Raw genomic sequence first — 16,536 nt, 5'->3', positions numbered from 1 at the left:
AATGGCTATATTAGGATACTTTCAGTTGGGAAAACCCAATTGCTTAAATAGTAAGGAAAATTCTCTCACAAAGTCCAGAGGAAGAATGGATTCCAGGCTCTGATTCGGTTGGTCAACAGTGTCATCAAGGACCCATCTCTTCTTGGCTTTCCACAGTCAGGTTGGTTTCCTTTAGGGTTGCAAAATGACTGTCAGTAGCATACACACTTTCTCATTCTCTAGAGCAAGAGGAGGAGAGAGAAAAAACTCCCACAATTAGTCCTTCAGTCTGATTGGACCAACTTGGGTCAGTTGTCTGACCCTATAACAGTTGTCAGAGGAAGGACGTGATCTTATTGGCTTAGACTAAACAGGATCAACCCAGGGTGGTATCACTTAATCACAGGGGAGAGGAATGCATTCATGAACACAATGGCGTTCTTTTAGGAAGGAAGAGGGAGAGTAGAGACTGGATATGCAACCAACAGTGTCCATGACGGAGATATAAGCTAGATGAGATATGAATTAGTTAGATATCATGAGGTGTGTTCATTTGGGCACTTTGGAAAGCTTTTATGATCCTTAAACTTTAGGTTTATTGATTGAAGTGAAGGGTAGATTAACCTGGGTTGGTGACTGAGGGCTGAGTAAATGGACACTATGGTGGTTGATAAGCTTGACTGTCAAGGGAAGGAGAGAGAACTTGGTAACTAGAAGGATATGTTCAGTCAAGATTCTAGAGAGAATACCTCAGCTTTGCAAGGAAGAGATATTCCCACCCGAGAGATGGAAGGAAAAGAAAGGTGCGAGGGATTGTAGACCAGTGGTTCTCTATAGAATGGTACGACTATACAGAATGGTACATTTTGGAAACTTGTGGGATTGTTTTTTTTTTTTTTTTTGAGACAGAGTCTCGCTCTGTCGCCCAGGCTGGAGTGCAGTGGTGCGATCTTGGCCCACTGCAACCTCCACCTCCCAGGTTCACGCCATTCTCCTGCCTCAGCCTCCCGAGTAGCTGTGACTATAGGCGTCTGCCACCATGCCCGGCTAATTTTTTGTATTTTTAGTAGAGACGGGGTTTCACCGTGTTAGCCAGGATGGTCTCGATCTCCTGACCTCGTGATCCACCCGCCTCGGCCTCCCAAAGTGCTGGGATTACAGGCGTGAGCCACTGTGCCCAGCCCTCTTTTTTTTTTTTTTTTTAAACTTTACAAAAATTATAGCTGAAAATGGGGTTGTTCTTTATGTCTTTAGTTGTGTTGAACATTTACATACTGAAATATAATTCACATAAATCTTCCTTTTTATTCACCTTTATGCTACCATCATACTATACTGATTTACTTTTTGGACTTATGCATGTAACTTAGTGATGAATTTTATTTCAGGATACCAAAAGAGTGTCGCAAAATATTTGTCATAAAATGGTGATGTTAGGTCTAGTAGTTGAGAACCAGTGCTTGTCAAACTTTAATGGGCATGTGACTCTTGTTAAAATGGATTCTAATTCAGTAGGTCTGGGATGCAGCCTCAGATTCTCCATTTTTTTTTTTTTTTTTTTCCGAGATGGAGTCTCGCTCTATCACCCAGGCGGGAATGCGGTGTTGCAGTTTCTGCTCACTGCAACCTCTGCCTCCCGGTTCAAGCAATTCTCCTGCCTCAACCTCCTGAGTAGCTGGGATTAACAGGCACACGCCATCATGTCCGGCTAATTTTTTGTATTTTTAGTAGAGACGAGGTTTCACCATGCTGACCAGGCTGGTCTCAAACTCCTGACCTCGTGATCTGCCTGTCTCGGCCTCCCACCGTGCTGGGATTACAGACGTGAGCCACCGCACCAGGCCAGATTCTCCATTTTTTGACCAGCTCTGGGTTCTGTAGTTTTCGTTGGTGCCCTTTAAGTAGCAAGAATGGAGGCAAATCAGTAGATGAATCGTTCTTGTGTTTTCAAGATGGATGGTTTTATGAACGTGGTGGGATTTGGGACTGGCACTGACCAAGGAACAAAAAGATAGGCCAGACCCTTTGAGGGCTCTACTGAGAGCGCTCCTCCTGCATGTTTGTGCAGACTGGGGATGGAGTAAACAGTAGGATTGATCGGGATTTGGGAGTTAACAGCTTGGGTCAACTATAACTGGAGGACAAAGCAGTTAATAGTATAGGTGTTGGTAGCAAAAGTACAATGGTGGTACAAGTACAATGTGTCTGACTAGTTATGTGCATATTAAGTACACACTGTACTTAAAATAAATACTGCAATGTTTTGATATAGTTATTCATCTTCAGGTCACTAGGGGGCATTGGTGGATTAAAAAACACATTTGAAAAGCTGCCCAGTATTTGCATTTCATTGTAGGAAGCAGCTTATCCTTGTGCTGCTGCAGGAAGTTTGAATATTGGATACATATACCCAGATTCACGTTATTAGATTTCCTTCATTATACAGATTTTATCCTAGTCCAGCTATGGGCTGGGCATCATGCTGGACTCTGGTGGGTACAAGTGAAAAGACCCAGTTCTTATCTAGGAGAGAGGTCCCAAATCTGGCCACACATCAGAATTATTCAAGGAGATGGTTTCCAAGCCCCTGCCCATGGTTCTGACTGACTTTTTAGGTGGAGTCCAGGAACCACTAGTTTTGAAAAAGCCCCCCAAGGTGATTATGAAACTTTCATTTCCGAAGCTTACAATGCAGTTACCAGCACAGATATTAAAGGTCCATTACGATGCAGTGGGTCTCAACCTTGACTGCATGTTAGAGCCACCTGGGGAGCTTTTAAAAGTCCCGATGCCCAGTCTAGAACCTATACCAATGACATCAAGGATCTCTAGGGGTAGGATTAGGCATCTAGTTTTTGGAGCAAGCAGCCAGCCTTGAGAACTACTGGCTGAGAAAGGGAAGAGCAACAGCAGGGGGCATCAGAAGGCTTTATAGAGAAGAACATGCCTATGCTGACCTTTGGAGCTAGGCAGACAAGGTTGAAAGGGCCTTCCAAACAGAGAAGAAAAGCGCATGCAAGGACCCAGAAGTGTGAGAGAGTTCAGAACAATGTTAAAGACCTTGGGCTTCATTGTGTTCCTTGTGAGAGATACTAAAGTTTTCTGTAGCTGCTTCCTCATTTGTAAAACAAGGATGAGATGCTTACCAACCTCAAATTATTGCGTGGATTAAATTCATTCCTACCCAAAGCTTAGAACAATGCTTGACTCAAAGTAAGGGCTCAGGAAATGTGAGCTGTAACTTTTAGTTGGCATCTTGTAAGAGGCTGCTAAGATAGTGTTACGGTAGTGCACAGTCTTGGGGCTCTCTAAAAGTATTTTTTATTTTAAAACTTGGTAGTCAGTTGGATGTGGCAACTGAGGGAGAAGGATAAATTGAGGATTCTGCCCAGGCTTTTGACTTTTGACTGTGGGAACTATTCATTGAGGTGGGAAAGTGGAAGAAGGTTGAGTTTGGTTTGAGGGGGAGGTGATGGTTTGGTTTTGAGCGGGTTGGGCTTGTTGAAATACCTGGGCATTGGGAGGGGGAAATCAGTTGACGTAGAACCCAAGGGTATGGACTTTTCCTGCCACAGACCTGGACTGGAAATTGGGAAATCGTCAGCTGCTAACTAAAGCCTCCAGGGCAAGAAGGTGGCCTAGTGAAAACTGGTCTGTGTCACTTTCTTCCTCAAGGGCAAGTAATGTGACCTGTACTCAGAGCTCACCACACTGAGGAGCCTGAGTGAACACGTCCATGGCTGTAAGGCGTTATTACCTCACACATTCTTTGTGGCTTAGTGTAATACTTACATTGCCTGTGTTCCTGAAATTAATTTTCTTACCATGTTACTAGTATGTTACTAGTACAAACCGAAGGAGAATTACAATGCTAAATGGAAAAGGAAATCATCTGTAAATTGGAAAAGTAATGTAACTTTTATACTTGAGCATTATTTTAAAAGCCACATATTTGGAAAGGTAATAAAGGTTTTTTTCCCTAACAGTTTAAGCATCTTCAGGGGAATTCTTGAGGAATTGTAGTAACTACATTTTTACTCACACAAATACATTTTTTATGTACAGAATTAATTGGTTGCTTCTTTTTCCTTTCTTACCTTTCAAAGAAGTTAGACAGTAGATCACAGAGACAAAGAAAAAACTGCTCTGTAGCTCTGGATGCAATCTTTTCAGCCTCAGGTTCTAGTTGTGTTTCTGGCTGAGCGCCCTTGTTGAGATTTCTTTCTTTCTTTCTTTTTTTTTTTTTTTTGCACCAGAGTCTTGCCCTGTCACCCAGGCTGGAGTGCAGTGGCACAGTCTTGGCTCACCACACCCTCCACCTCCTGGGTTCAAGCCGTTCTCCTGCCTCAGCCTCCCAAGTAGCTGGGACTACAGGCATGCACCACCACGCCTGGCTAGTTTTTTTATTTTTATTAGAGATGGGGTTTCACCATGTTGGCCAGACTGGTCTCAAACTCCTGACCTTAAGTGATCTGCCCTCCTCGGCCTCCCAGAGTGCTGGGATTACAGGCATGAGCCACCATGCCCGGCCCCTTGAGATTTCTTAATTTCTCAGCGTCCTCTGATCATGATCCTGTGGGGATAGTGATATGTCCCTCCATATCTCACAGGGTTGTTGGGAGATTCAAATGAGATGATATATGAAAAGAACTGTGAACTACAAAGCACTATATCAGTGTAAGTAAGGTGTTTTCTGTTCCTCTTGTATCACATTTGTCCACTGAAGTGATCTATGCTTTCAGGTTAGCACTCTGGACTTAACAACTCTAAAAAGTGAATTAACTTGGGTTATTTCACTTCTCATTTGGAAATGAATTCTGCTCAGGACACTGTAGCATTCTTCTATCTACTTCTAAAATGCAGATAGCCTCACAGTTGTAACTAACAGTGGAAGAGGAGAAAGAAGAAGAAAAAAAATACAAAAAATTAGCCGGGCGTGGTGGTGGGCGCCTGTAGTCCCAGCTACTGGGGAGGCTGAGGCAGGAGAATGGCGTGAACCCGGGAGGCGGAGCTTGTAGTGAGCCGAGATGGCGCCACTGCACTCCAGTCTGGGCGACATAGCGAGACTCCATCTCAAAAAATAAAAAATAAAAAAAAAAAAAAAAAAGAATGGGGAGATTAGAGACACAGTGGAGGAAAAAAGTAGATAATGTACCAGACATTTATGATGAATGAATTGATTACCCCATGAGGTGTGCTGATGTTTATAGACTTTTATGACATAAAGGTTTAATTTATAATCTACATGTATATGTGTTCTACACCCATGTCCTTTCTAGGCTAGACTGGGACTTCTTAGAGGCTAGGAAATGAACTTTCATGTTTGTTTGTATTGTACATTTAAAATTAGATATATAAATGCAAGTTATTAGTTGTATAATAAATCTCAGTAGCAAAGATATCTGTTTCAAAAAGTTTAGACTTATTTTTAATATGACAAGAAAGTACTAAAAGATCTTTAAAATAAAGGAATTTTTAGAGTGTATCAGTTGATTTTCCCCACTAATGCTTAAGTGGAATTTTACAGTTAGTTCATACAGCATGAAACTTTATATATTTTCAGGGGCAAAAAAAATCCTAGTCTGAAGATATATTTTAGAATTTGGAAGTTACTTATTTTTCACTTTTGCTGAGTTTTTCCTAAGTTTTGCATGGCCTCATGCCAGTTTTGTTAGAAAATTTAATCAGTGCCAATTTCTTAATGTGGCAGGTTTTTAAACTTATTTTCGGTGTTCACTAAAACTTGGAGAAGCAGGAATGTAGGGCAAGGGTCGTAGAGTTTTCAGTATGCTGAAAGCCTATAACTTTGATTGTTGAGCTATATTTTCCTGATACAGCTTTATGCATTATGGATAGTATAGTTGAATTTTGAGTGAATATTGTTTTAAAGGCACTTTAAGTACAGTTACCCTTTGTCTTCCTATTTCTGGCCGTTTGAAGCAATGCAGAGTGTTTTATTCAAAGCCCACACTGGCTCCCGCTTAAGGACTTCTTTGTTTGGTTCCATGAGGATGAGGAGCCCCCTCTGTGGGAGCTAGAGATAGATCCACAAGTGCATGTTCATTGCCTTAGTGTGGAGGAATTCCCAGTAGTTTTTTTCTTCAGATATGTCTATTCCTTCTTCTGAACAGTCTTTTAAAATAGGATATATGAAACTAACTAATAAAGGTTCTTTTTTCTCTTCCCCCATTCCACAAACTTCAGTCCTTGTGAACTAGCCTGTTTTTCTTTGTGCTTGCTGAAATGAGTCTCCTCTCCTATTAGAGGTGCTGATTCATGTGACATGGGTTAGACTGGTGAGTGAGTAAGTAAGCAAAAAGTGATTATGAAGGCTCCAAGAAGTTTCCTAAATTGTCTGTTGATGGTTTACCTCACTTGGCAGATACAACTGAGCCTGTTTGTGGAGTCACACCATTTGGGAGTCCTGTTAAAGTTGCTGGGTATAATCCAAACATTTACTTTCCTTGTTTTTGTTCCTTATTTTTGCAGATTTTCATTATGAGGTCAGATGGTCATCAGCCAAATTGAGTCTTTTATGTGATTTTTTTTTTTTTCCTAAAAAAGGCTTACAGTTTTCCTTAAAGAAGAAGCACGCACATGAGTAACTGAGATGAAGTCGAAGGCAGTTTTCATTAGTGAGTTCACAGTTCTCTGTGCACATGGTGGTCTGTTAAGATATGAAACCTGGGTCTAGGCCTGACGTGGTGGCTCACACCTGTAATCCCAGCACTTTGGGAGGCTGAGACAGGTGAATTCCTTGAACCCAGGAGTTCGAGGCCAGCCTGGGCAACTTGGTGAAACCCTGTCTCTACAAACAATACAAAAATTAGCCGGGTGTGGTGGCGTCTGCCTGTAGTCCCAGCTACTCAAGAGGCTGAGATGGGAGGATCACTTGAGCCCAGGAGGTTGAGGCTGCAGTGAGCTGTGATCGTGCCACTGCATTCCAGCCTGAGTGACAGAACAAGACCCTATCCCCCCAAAAAAAAGAGATATGAAACCTGTGTCTAGATAGATTTTTGTTTTGAGAGAGAGCCATATGTCTAGATAGAAACCTGTGTCTAGATAGATTTTTTTTGTTTGTTTTTTTGAGACAGAGCCATGTGTCTAGATAGATTTTTTTTTTTTTTTTTTTTTTTTTTTGAGACAGTCATGCTTTGTCGTCCATGCTGGAGTGCAGTGGTGCAATCTTAGCTCACTGCAACCTCCACCTCCCAGGCTCATGCAATCCTACCTCAACCTTCTGGGTAGCCGGGACTATAGGCACGTGCCACCATGCCCAGATAATTTTTTGTATTTTTTGTAGAGAGGGGGTTTCACCTTCAGCCTGTTGCCCAGGCTGGTCTTGAACTCCCGGGCTCAAAGGATCTGCCCGCCTCGGCCTCCCAAAGTGCTGGGATTATAGGTGTGAGCCAGCATACCCAGCCCAGATAGATTTTACTTTGACAGAATAGCTCTCCTATTAAATGATGTACATTTTATTAGTTGCTTGAAAACACAGATGCATTAGAAAAGCTAAACTTGAAGTAAATGTTCCCCTACGATTTCTTCCTCCCTATATTCCCTTAATTCAGAAAAGATTGAGTGGATCCCAGGATGCCATTCTAATAGAGAAAAAAGCATATATATGTAGGAGTCTTAGGTAGCAGTAAATTTCTATCTGGATGAGGAAGTTCAAAATAAATTCTGAACCTGATAAATTACATATTATCTGTGTTCCAAGACTTTGAAACCAGTATAGCCCAACTGGATGACTCAAAACCTGCCTAAATGAACAATTACCTCACTCTTTGGCCTGTTTATCACACAAGTTTATTATTTTTCTACATGAATTTTATAAAATCTAATCGCTATTTTTAAAGAGTAGAAAATGAAACAATTGCAGATGAGACATTTTGTTTGCTTTGCTGACCTAATTTTGTGGTGAATTCTACCCTCCAAAGATAAGATAAAACTCGGTTTTCTGTGAGAAAAAGATAATATTAGTCTTGAAAACAGTCTCATTTTTTTCTTTGCTTATCTCTTTAGATTGTAGTCTGTTTATAGTGGATGAGAAAGAACTAGAAAATGCCAATTACTGTAGTACAGAACTAAAGAATTAAAAATTTCTCATAAAATAGTTCTACGTTTGTCACAGCAGGAAGAGTTTTATGTTGTTTAAAGTCTGAACTTTACTGGACATGGTGGTTCACACCTGTAATCCCAGCGCTTTGGGAGGCCAAGGCAGGAGGATTGCTTGAGGCCAGGAGTTCGAGACCAGCCTGGGAAACGTAGTGAGACTGCATTTGTACCAAAAAAAAAAAAGAAAAAGAAAAAAATAGCTAAGTGTGCTCCATTGCATCCATAGTCCTAGGTATTTGAGAGGCTGAAGCAGAAGGATTAGGTGAGCCCAGTAGTTCAAGGCCACGGTGAGCTGTGATTGTACCACTGCACTCCAGCCTGAGTGACAAAGGGAGATAAATTCTTGGCTTTATAACCTCCTTTGCTGTGAAACAGATCAAAATGATTATGGTTTTTATTGTTATTGTTAAAGTATGAGTGCTCCCAAATTTTACATTCAAATGGATGCATCAAAACAGTTGTTTTGAGAGGATAGATTTAATTATACTGTCAATATATTTATTCCAAAAATTCTATCACTGATCAAAGCATTTTTACTCTTCCTCGTTTGGAATTATCTTCAAACTTTGTGGCAAGCTCTTTAGAATATTCTCAGGAGCAAGCCATTTTTGTTCTTTGCATGTTACAAAACAAATCAATGTTTTTTTGGAAAAACTTCAGGAAATACAGATAATATTAAGAATTACCTTTAATATCACCACCTATAGACAACCACTGTTAACATCTTTTTTGTTGTTGTTGTTGAGACGGAGTCTCACTCTGTTACCCAGGCTGGAGTGCAATGGCATGATCTTGGCTCACTGCAACCTTCGCCTCCCGGGTTCAACTGATTCTCCTGCCTCAGCCTCCCGAGTAGCTGGGATTACAGGCGTGCGCCACCATGTCCAGCTAATTTTTGTGTTTTTAGTAGAGACAGGGTTTCACCGTGTTGGTCATGCTGGTCTCGAACTCCTGACCTCGTGGTCTGCCCACCTCAGCCTCCCAAAGTGCTGGGATTACAGGCGTGAGCCACCACACCCGGCCCTAACATCTTTTTAGACTCCATTCTGGACATACTCAAATATACCCTTGGTATGAAATTTTCAAAAAGCTCAGTGGAATCATACTACAAGTCCCCTTCCCCCCCCCCTTTTTTTTAAACAAATGCCATTTTCTTTTTTTTTTTTTGTAGAATGAGATAATCTTATTATTGATCAAGTTTACATAAAGCTTGATTCTTTACCACCACCACCACCCCTACAGAAAGAAAAGCTTATGTTGGACACTATGTTTAATTAGGAGATGTAGAAAAGATTCAAGTAGAGATTGTTTTAATGATGACTAATACTGTAATTTTTTTTTTCTATTTTACTTTATTTAAGTCCTGGGATACATGTGCAGAACGTGCAGGTTTGTTACATAGGTATACATGTGCCATGTTGGTTTGCTGCACCTATCAACCTGTCATCTAGGTTTTAAGCCCTGCATGCGTTAGGTAATTGTCCTAATGGTCTCCCTCCTCTTGCCCTCCACCCCCTGATAGGCCTTGGTGTGTGATGTTCCCTTCCATGTGTTATCACTGTTCAACTCCCACTTATGAGTGAGAACATGTGGTGTTTGATTTTCTGTTCCTGTGTTAGTTTGCTGAGAATGATGGCTTCCAGCTTCATCCATGTCCCTGCAAAGAACTCACTCTCTTTTATGGCTGCATAGTATTCCATGGTGTATATGTGCCACATTTTCTTTATCCAGTCTGTCATTGATAGGCATTTGAGTTGCTTCCAAGTTTTTGCTATTGTAAATAGTGCTGCAATAAACATACGTGTACAGATGCCATTTTGTAATCTTTGTGTGTGTGTGTGGAGATAGTGATTCTTTTTTTTTTGGGGGGGGCGGAGTCTCACTTCGTTGCCCAGGCAGGAATGCAGTGACACGATCTCGGCTCACTGCAGCCTTTTGCTTCCTGGGTTAAAGCGATTCTCCTGCCTCAGCCTCCTAAGTAGCTGGGGCTGGAGCCCACCACCATGCCCGGCTGATTTTTGTATTTTTAGTAGAGACAGGGTTTCACTATGTTGGCCAGGCTTGTCTCAAACTCCTGACCTCAGGTGATCTGCCTGCCGTCGGCCTCCCAAAGTGCTGGGATTACAGATCTGAGCCACTGCATCCGGCTCATTTTCTATTCTTTACCGCTCTTATTTAAAATATATTGAGACTGGTTTTCTTTACTTTTTTTTTTTTTTTTTAAGACGGAGTTTCACTCTTGTTGCCCAAGCTGGAGTACAGTGGCGTGATCTTGGCTCACTGCAACCTCTGCCTCCAGGGTTCAAGCGATTCTCCTGCCTCAGCTTCCCGAGTAGCTGGGATTACAGGCACACGCCACCATGCCTGGCTAATTTTTTCTATTTTGAGTAGAAACGGGGTTTCACCATGTTAGCCCGGCTGCTCTCAAACTCCTGACCTCAGGTGATCTACCCACCTTGGCTTCCCAAAGTGCTGGGATTACAGGTGTGAGCCACTGCGCCTGGCCGAGACTGATTGTCTTTTAGGCTTAAAATATGATCTGAAGGCATTTAGAAATGGAAGCCATATGATTACATATTAAAAGTAAATTTTGGTTGAGTGTGGTGGCTCATGTCTGTAATCCCAGTACTTTGGGAAGCCAAGGTGGGTGGATCACCTGAGGTCAGGAGTTCAAGACTAGCCCAACCAACGTGGCAAAACCCTGTCTCTACTAAAAATACAAAAATTAGCCAGGCATGGTGACGTGTGCCTGTCATCTCAGCTACTTGGGAGGCTGAGGTAGGAGAATCACTTAAACCCGGGAGGCGGAGGTGGCAGTGAGACGAGATCACACCACTGCACTCCAGCCTGGGTGACAGGGTGAGACTCTGTCTCAAAAAATAATAATAATAATTTAAAAAGATAAATTTCACTTATGAAATTTATATAAATAGTTGCAATAAATTCCGACTCCACATATGATTTATCAAGGTAACTGCTTTGAAAAGAAAACGTCTATTTTTTAAAAATGTTATAAGTAATACTGAAATACCTTTTCCTTGTAAAAAGTCAAAATAGTGCAGTTGATCAGGTTGCTATTGTCCGCCTCCTGCCAGCCCCCTTCCCAGAGAAAGCCTCTGTTCTGTTTGGTGTGTGACCCTCCAGATTAGAAAGGATTGCTGACCGGGCGTGGTGGCTCATGCCTATAATCCCAGCACTTTGGGAGGCTGAGGCGGGCAGATCACCAGAGGTCAGGAGTTCGAGACCAGCCTGGCCAACATGGAGAAACCCTGTCTCTACTGAAAATACCAAAAAAAATTAGCTGGGCGTGGTGGCGAGCACCTGTTATTCCTGCCACTCAGGAGGCTGGAGAATCACTTGAACCCGGGAGGCGGAGGTTGCAGTGAGCCAAGATTGCGGCACTGCACTCCAGCCTGGGTGGCAAGAGTGAAACTCTGTCTCAAAAAATTAAAAATATAAAAATAAAATAAGAGATTCCTATATAAAACGTACGTACTGTCCTGAATGCTCCTTATGGAGGAGAGTATTCTGTATTCTTTTGACGTTTCAAGAATTGTGGACTCATTTTATTTCTCCTGATTTTTATTTATTTTTATTTATTTATTTAGAGATGGAGTCTCACTCTGTCACCCAGGCTGGAGTGCAGTGGCATGATCTCAGCTCACTGCAAGCTCCGCCTCCTGGGTTCACGCCATTCTCCTGCCTCAGCCTCCCTAGTAGCTGGGACTACAGGTGCCTGCCACCACGCCCGGCTAATTTTTTTTTTTTTTTTTTTTTTTTTTTTTTTTTTTTGTATTTTTAGTAGAGACGAGGGTTTCACCGTGTTAGCCAAGATGGTCTCGATCTACTGACCTTGTGATCTGCCCTCCTTGGCCTCCCAAAGTGTTGGGATTACAGGCGTGAGCCACCACGTCCGGCCTTTCTCTTGATTTTTAATTCAATTTATAACCCCTTACTAAGGACAACAGTGTAGCCTGATTTGGACAAAATTTTTTTATTGTTTTCGTCATGTTGTTTTACTCAATTCTTTCGCATAGTTCTTTGTTTTATGTTAGTTACTTAGAATAAGAATAATCTCACAAGTATTGTCAGTGTTTCATAGTTTTTTTTTTTGTAAAAGACCCATTTCAGATTTTTACTTCCTAAATAATTAGAAAGAATCAGATTAAAATAGTTTTGTTTTGAGTGAAAAATGCTGTCAGAATGGAAATTATTGCAGAAAATGTTGATTGAGGCCGGGGCGGTGGCTCACGCCTGTAAATCGCAGCAACAATTTTTTTTTTTTTTTTTTTTTGAGACGGAGTCTCACTCTGTCGCCCAGGCTGGAGTGCAGTGGCGCGATCTCACCTCACTGCAAGCTCCACCTCCCGGGTTCACACCATTCTCCTGCCTCAGCCTCCCGAGTAGCTGGGACTACAGGCACCCGCCACCATGCCCTGCTAATTTTTTGTATTTTTAGTAGAGACAGGGTTTCACCGTGTTAGGATGGTCTTGATCTCCTGACCTTGTAATCTGCCTGCCTTGGCCAATCCCAGCACTTTGGGAGGCCAAGGCAAGCAGATCACCAGAGGTCAGGAGTTTGAGACCACCAGCCTAGCCAACATGGTGAAACCCTGTCTCTACTAAAAATACAAAAAAAAACCAGCCGGGCATGGTGGTGGGTGCCTGTAATGCCAGCTACTTGGGAGGCTGAGGCAGGAGAATTGCTTGAACCCGGGAGATGGAGGTTGCAGTGAGCGGAAATTGTGCCACTGCACTCCAGGCTGGGTGACAGTGTGAGACTCCATCTCAAAAAAAAAAAAAATTAGCTGGGTGTGGTGGCGGCCACCTGTAATCCTAGCTACTCGGGAGGCTGAGGCAGGAGAATTGCTTGAACCCCAGGGGGGCAGAGGTTGCAGTGAGCTGAGATCAAGCCACTTCACTCCAGCCTGGGTGAAAGAGCAAAACTCTGTCTCAACAAAAAAATTTTTTTTTTATTCTTTATCATTGAAGAGTTGCTTTTATGTTGTCCTTTGTGTGTCTTGTAGGATCATCAAATAAGGTAGACAATCTCAGGAAAACAGGTTTTGGAGAAAGATAGTTGAAAACATAATGTCATACATTTTAAATATATAAATTTAAACTATATATAGAAATACATAAACTATATTATATATACTTAAACTATATATATTTAAACTATTTTTAAGTATAGATAGTATATATAAGTATATATAAGTATGTATAGACACATCGTTTATATACATATATATAAACTTGGTAGAAGGGTAAGGTAGTGTAAGTATATACTTATATATAGAGAGAGAGTTTAAATTATATATATGGAAAATATAAAAGAAATAATACATTCCATCACTTCAGAAAAGAAAAGGTCACCTTTGGATATAGTCTGTTTGAAGTAGCAGTTGAAGAGCCTGGTAACATGTCAATCAGGGAGTTAGAAACACAAGAAACACATAAGCCTGAGGCTTAGGGAGAGGCCCAGGCTAGGGATACTGATATGAGCATCAGTAGCATATGGGTGGGAGTTAAAGTCTTAGATTTTGGCCAGGCGCGGTGGCTCATGCCTCTAATCCCAGCACTTTGGGAGGCCGAGGCACGGTGGATCACTTGAGTCCAGGAGTCTGAGACCAGCCTGGCCAACATGGCGAAACCCCGTCTCTACTAAAAACACAAAAATTAGCTGGGCGTGGTGGCGGGTGCCTGTAATCCCAGCTACTTGGGAGGCTGAAGCATGAGGATACCTTGAACCTGGGAGGCAGAGATTGTAGTGAGCCGAGATCGTGCCACTGGACTCCCGTCTGGGTGACAGAGCGGAGACTCTGTCTGAAAGAAAAAAAAAAAAAAGAATTAGATTTCAATGAAATTGCCCTGGAGTGAGAAGAGGAGAGAGTTAAAGACTACTCCATGACTCATCAACCTTGAAGAGCTATGCAGAGGAAGAGAAGGCCCAAAAGGGGAGGAGAGTACCTAGAAAGCTTCTAGAATAGGGGTAGGGTAGAATCCTGTAAGCCAAATAAAGGGTTTGAAGATATAGAGTAGTCACCAGTTTCAGGGTGCAACCAGGATGCCAGATGTCCATTGGGGTTTAGCAACTGGGAGGCCATTGGTGGCCTTGGGAAGAAAGGTTTTAGGTGCATTGAGTAGTAAAGGGAGGAGGAGATAAAATTGAGAAGGCAAATAGAGTCTGTCTTTTTTACTTTGTGCTTAAATGTGTATGCTCCTCAGCTTGTGGTGCAGTTGCATTCTGATAAACCTATCATAAGTTGAAAATATCATTAAGTCAGAAATGCATTTAACACACCTAACCTACCAAACATCATAATTTAGCCTACCCTCCCTTAAATGTACTCAGAACACTTCCAGTAGCCCACAGTTGGGCAGAATCATCTAACACAAAGCCTATTTTATAATAAACTATTGAATATTTCATGTACATTATTGAATACTGTACTGAAAGTGAAAAGCAGAATGGTTACATGAGTACTCAAAGTGCGATTTCTATGGAATGCGTATCGCTTCTGCACCATCGTAAGGTTGAACCATTTGTAAGTCGGAGACCATTTGTATAACATACATATAGGAAAGTAAACGGGTCATAAGTGAATTTTTACAAACTAAACATACTAGCACCCTAGAAGCTCTTCTCATGGCCCTTCTAGTCACTCCCCGGCTTGCTAAGGGTATCCACTATTCTGCCTTCTAACCATAGTCTACTTTTAAAATAAATTTGTCAATGGAGGTTGGTAGAAGGGTAAGGTAGTAGTTAGAGAGGGAATTAGGGGTGGAAGGTATTTGTTGTTTTGTTTAGATGGGAGAGATTTTCTTGAATGTAAATAAATGTCATAATTTCTCTAGTGGGTGAACAGTCACTCTGTTTCTTTTTATGTTTAGGACAGTTTTCATTTTATACTTTCAAATGTTTTTAAAAGTATGTTTGAGTGCTTACACAAACTTAAGTTGAATAACTGTTCTTTAAGCATATGTTTGTGGAATAGTGGTTTTCAAAACTTTGCTTATCTTGGGAATAGATTCTTGGGCTCCTCTTAGATTCGCTGAGTCAGACACTCTGGGGGAAGGTGTTAGAGTCTATGCTTTTAAAAAACTCCCGAAGGAAGGCGCACAGCCCGCCGCGCTCGCCTCGCCGCCCCGCGTCCAGCTCGCCCAGCGTCCGCCGCGCCTCGGCCAAGGCTTCAACAGACCACACCAAAATGCCATCTCAAATGGAGCACGCCATGGAAACCATGATGTTTACATTTCACAAATTCGCGGGGGATAAAGGCTACTTAACAAAGGAGGACCTGAGAGTACTCATGGAAAAGGAGTTCCCTGGATTTTTGGAAAATCAAAAAGACCCTCTGGCCGTGGACAAAATAATGAAGGACCTGGACCAGTGCAGAGGTGGCAAAGTGGGCTTCCAGAGCTTCTTTTCCCTAATTGCGGGCCTCACCATTGCATGCAATGACTATTTTGTAGTACACATGAAGCAGAAGGGAAAGAAGTAGGCAGAAACGAGCAATTCCCTCCTCCCTGATAAGAGTTGTCCCAAAGGATCGCTTAAGGAATCTGCCCCACAGCTTCCCCCATAGAAGGATTTCATGAGCAGATCAGGACCCTTAGCAAATGTAAAAATAAAATCTAAACTCCCATTTGACAAGCTGAGAAAAGAAAGTTAAATACCAGATAAGCTTTTGATTTTTCTATTGTTTGCATCCCCTTGCCCTCAATAAATAAAGTTCTTTTTTAGTTCCGGGAAAAAAAAAAAAACTCCCCAGGTGGGCCCGGCGTGGTGGCTCACGCCTGTAATCCCAGCACTTTGGGAGGCCGAGGTGGGTGGATCACGAGGTCAGGAGATCAAGACCATCCTGGCTAACACGGTGAAAACCCGTCTCTACTAAAAATAGAAAACATTAGCCGGGCGTGGTGACGGGCGCCTGTAGTCCCAGCTACTTGGGAGGCTGAGGCAGGAGAATGACGTGAACCTGGGAGGTGGAGGTTGCAGTGAGCTGAGATCACACCACTACAGCCCAGCCTGGGCAACAGAGCAAGACTCCATCTCGAAAACATAAAAATTAAATTAAGCACAGTAAGCCTTTCAGGGTGGGGAGTGGCTGAGGTTATGAATATGCTCACGTTCTTCACATTCGGTCTGTAAGGTAGAAGGTTTAAGATTGCTTCTGCATTTCAGGTAATTCAGAGGTCCGTGGGGCCAGCCAGCCTGAGCTTGCTCACCTTCAAAGTCTATGCAGCACCAAAAAAGGACTCACCTCCCAAAAATTCCGTGAAGGTTGATGAGGTAACATGTTGTTCATGTTGTGATATATTTTGAGTGTCTGATTAATTACTGTAGGATAATTTTTTTCAAATTGTTTATCAGGAAGATGTGACTGTTTAAAAGACATTTATTTATTTATTTATTTAGAGACAGAGTTTCGCTCT

General features: G+C 42.1%; 1 protein-coding gene and 1 pseudogene across 5 annotated transcripts in view; both read left to right on the top strand.

The window, feature by feature from the left end:
* APOO (apolipoprotein O) overlaps positions 1-16,536 on the top strand; it is a 66,921-nt gene that overhangs the window by 3,016 nt on the left and 47,369 nt on the right. For 3 of the 4 annotated variants that reach the window (XM_030934394.1, XM_030934392.1, XM_030934390.1), the window contains exon 2: positions 16,286-16,393. The exons of the other annotated variant lie outside the window; for it this stretch is intronic. In XM_030934394.1, coding sequence (XP_030790254.1) covers positions 16,286-16,393 — 108 coding nt within the window. The remainder of the gene's footprint in view (positions 1-16,285; positions 16,394-16,536) is intronic. 4 annotated transcript variants of the gene reach the window in all.
* LOC104677174 lies at positions 15,214-15,848 on the top strand (annotated as a pseudogene). Its single transcript, XR_750014.2, has one exon. The product of XR_750014.2 is annotated as a protein S100-A10 pseudogene (transcript).

The sequence above is a fragment of the Rhinopithecus roxellana genome, chromosome 7 (genome assembly GCF_007565055.1).
Source record: "Rhinopithecus roxellana isolate Shanxi Qingling chromosome 7, ASM756505v1, whole genome shotgun sequence".
Classification (NCBI taxonomy): Eukaryota; Metazoa; Chordata; class Mammalia; order Primates; family Cercopithecidae; genus Rhinopithecus; species Rhinopithecus roxellana.
Note: the sequence above shows the minus strand (reverse complement) of the source record. Positions and strands in the feature narration are given on the sequence as shown.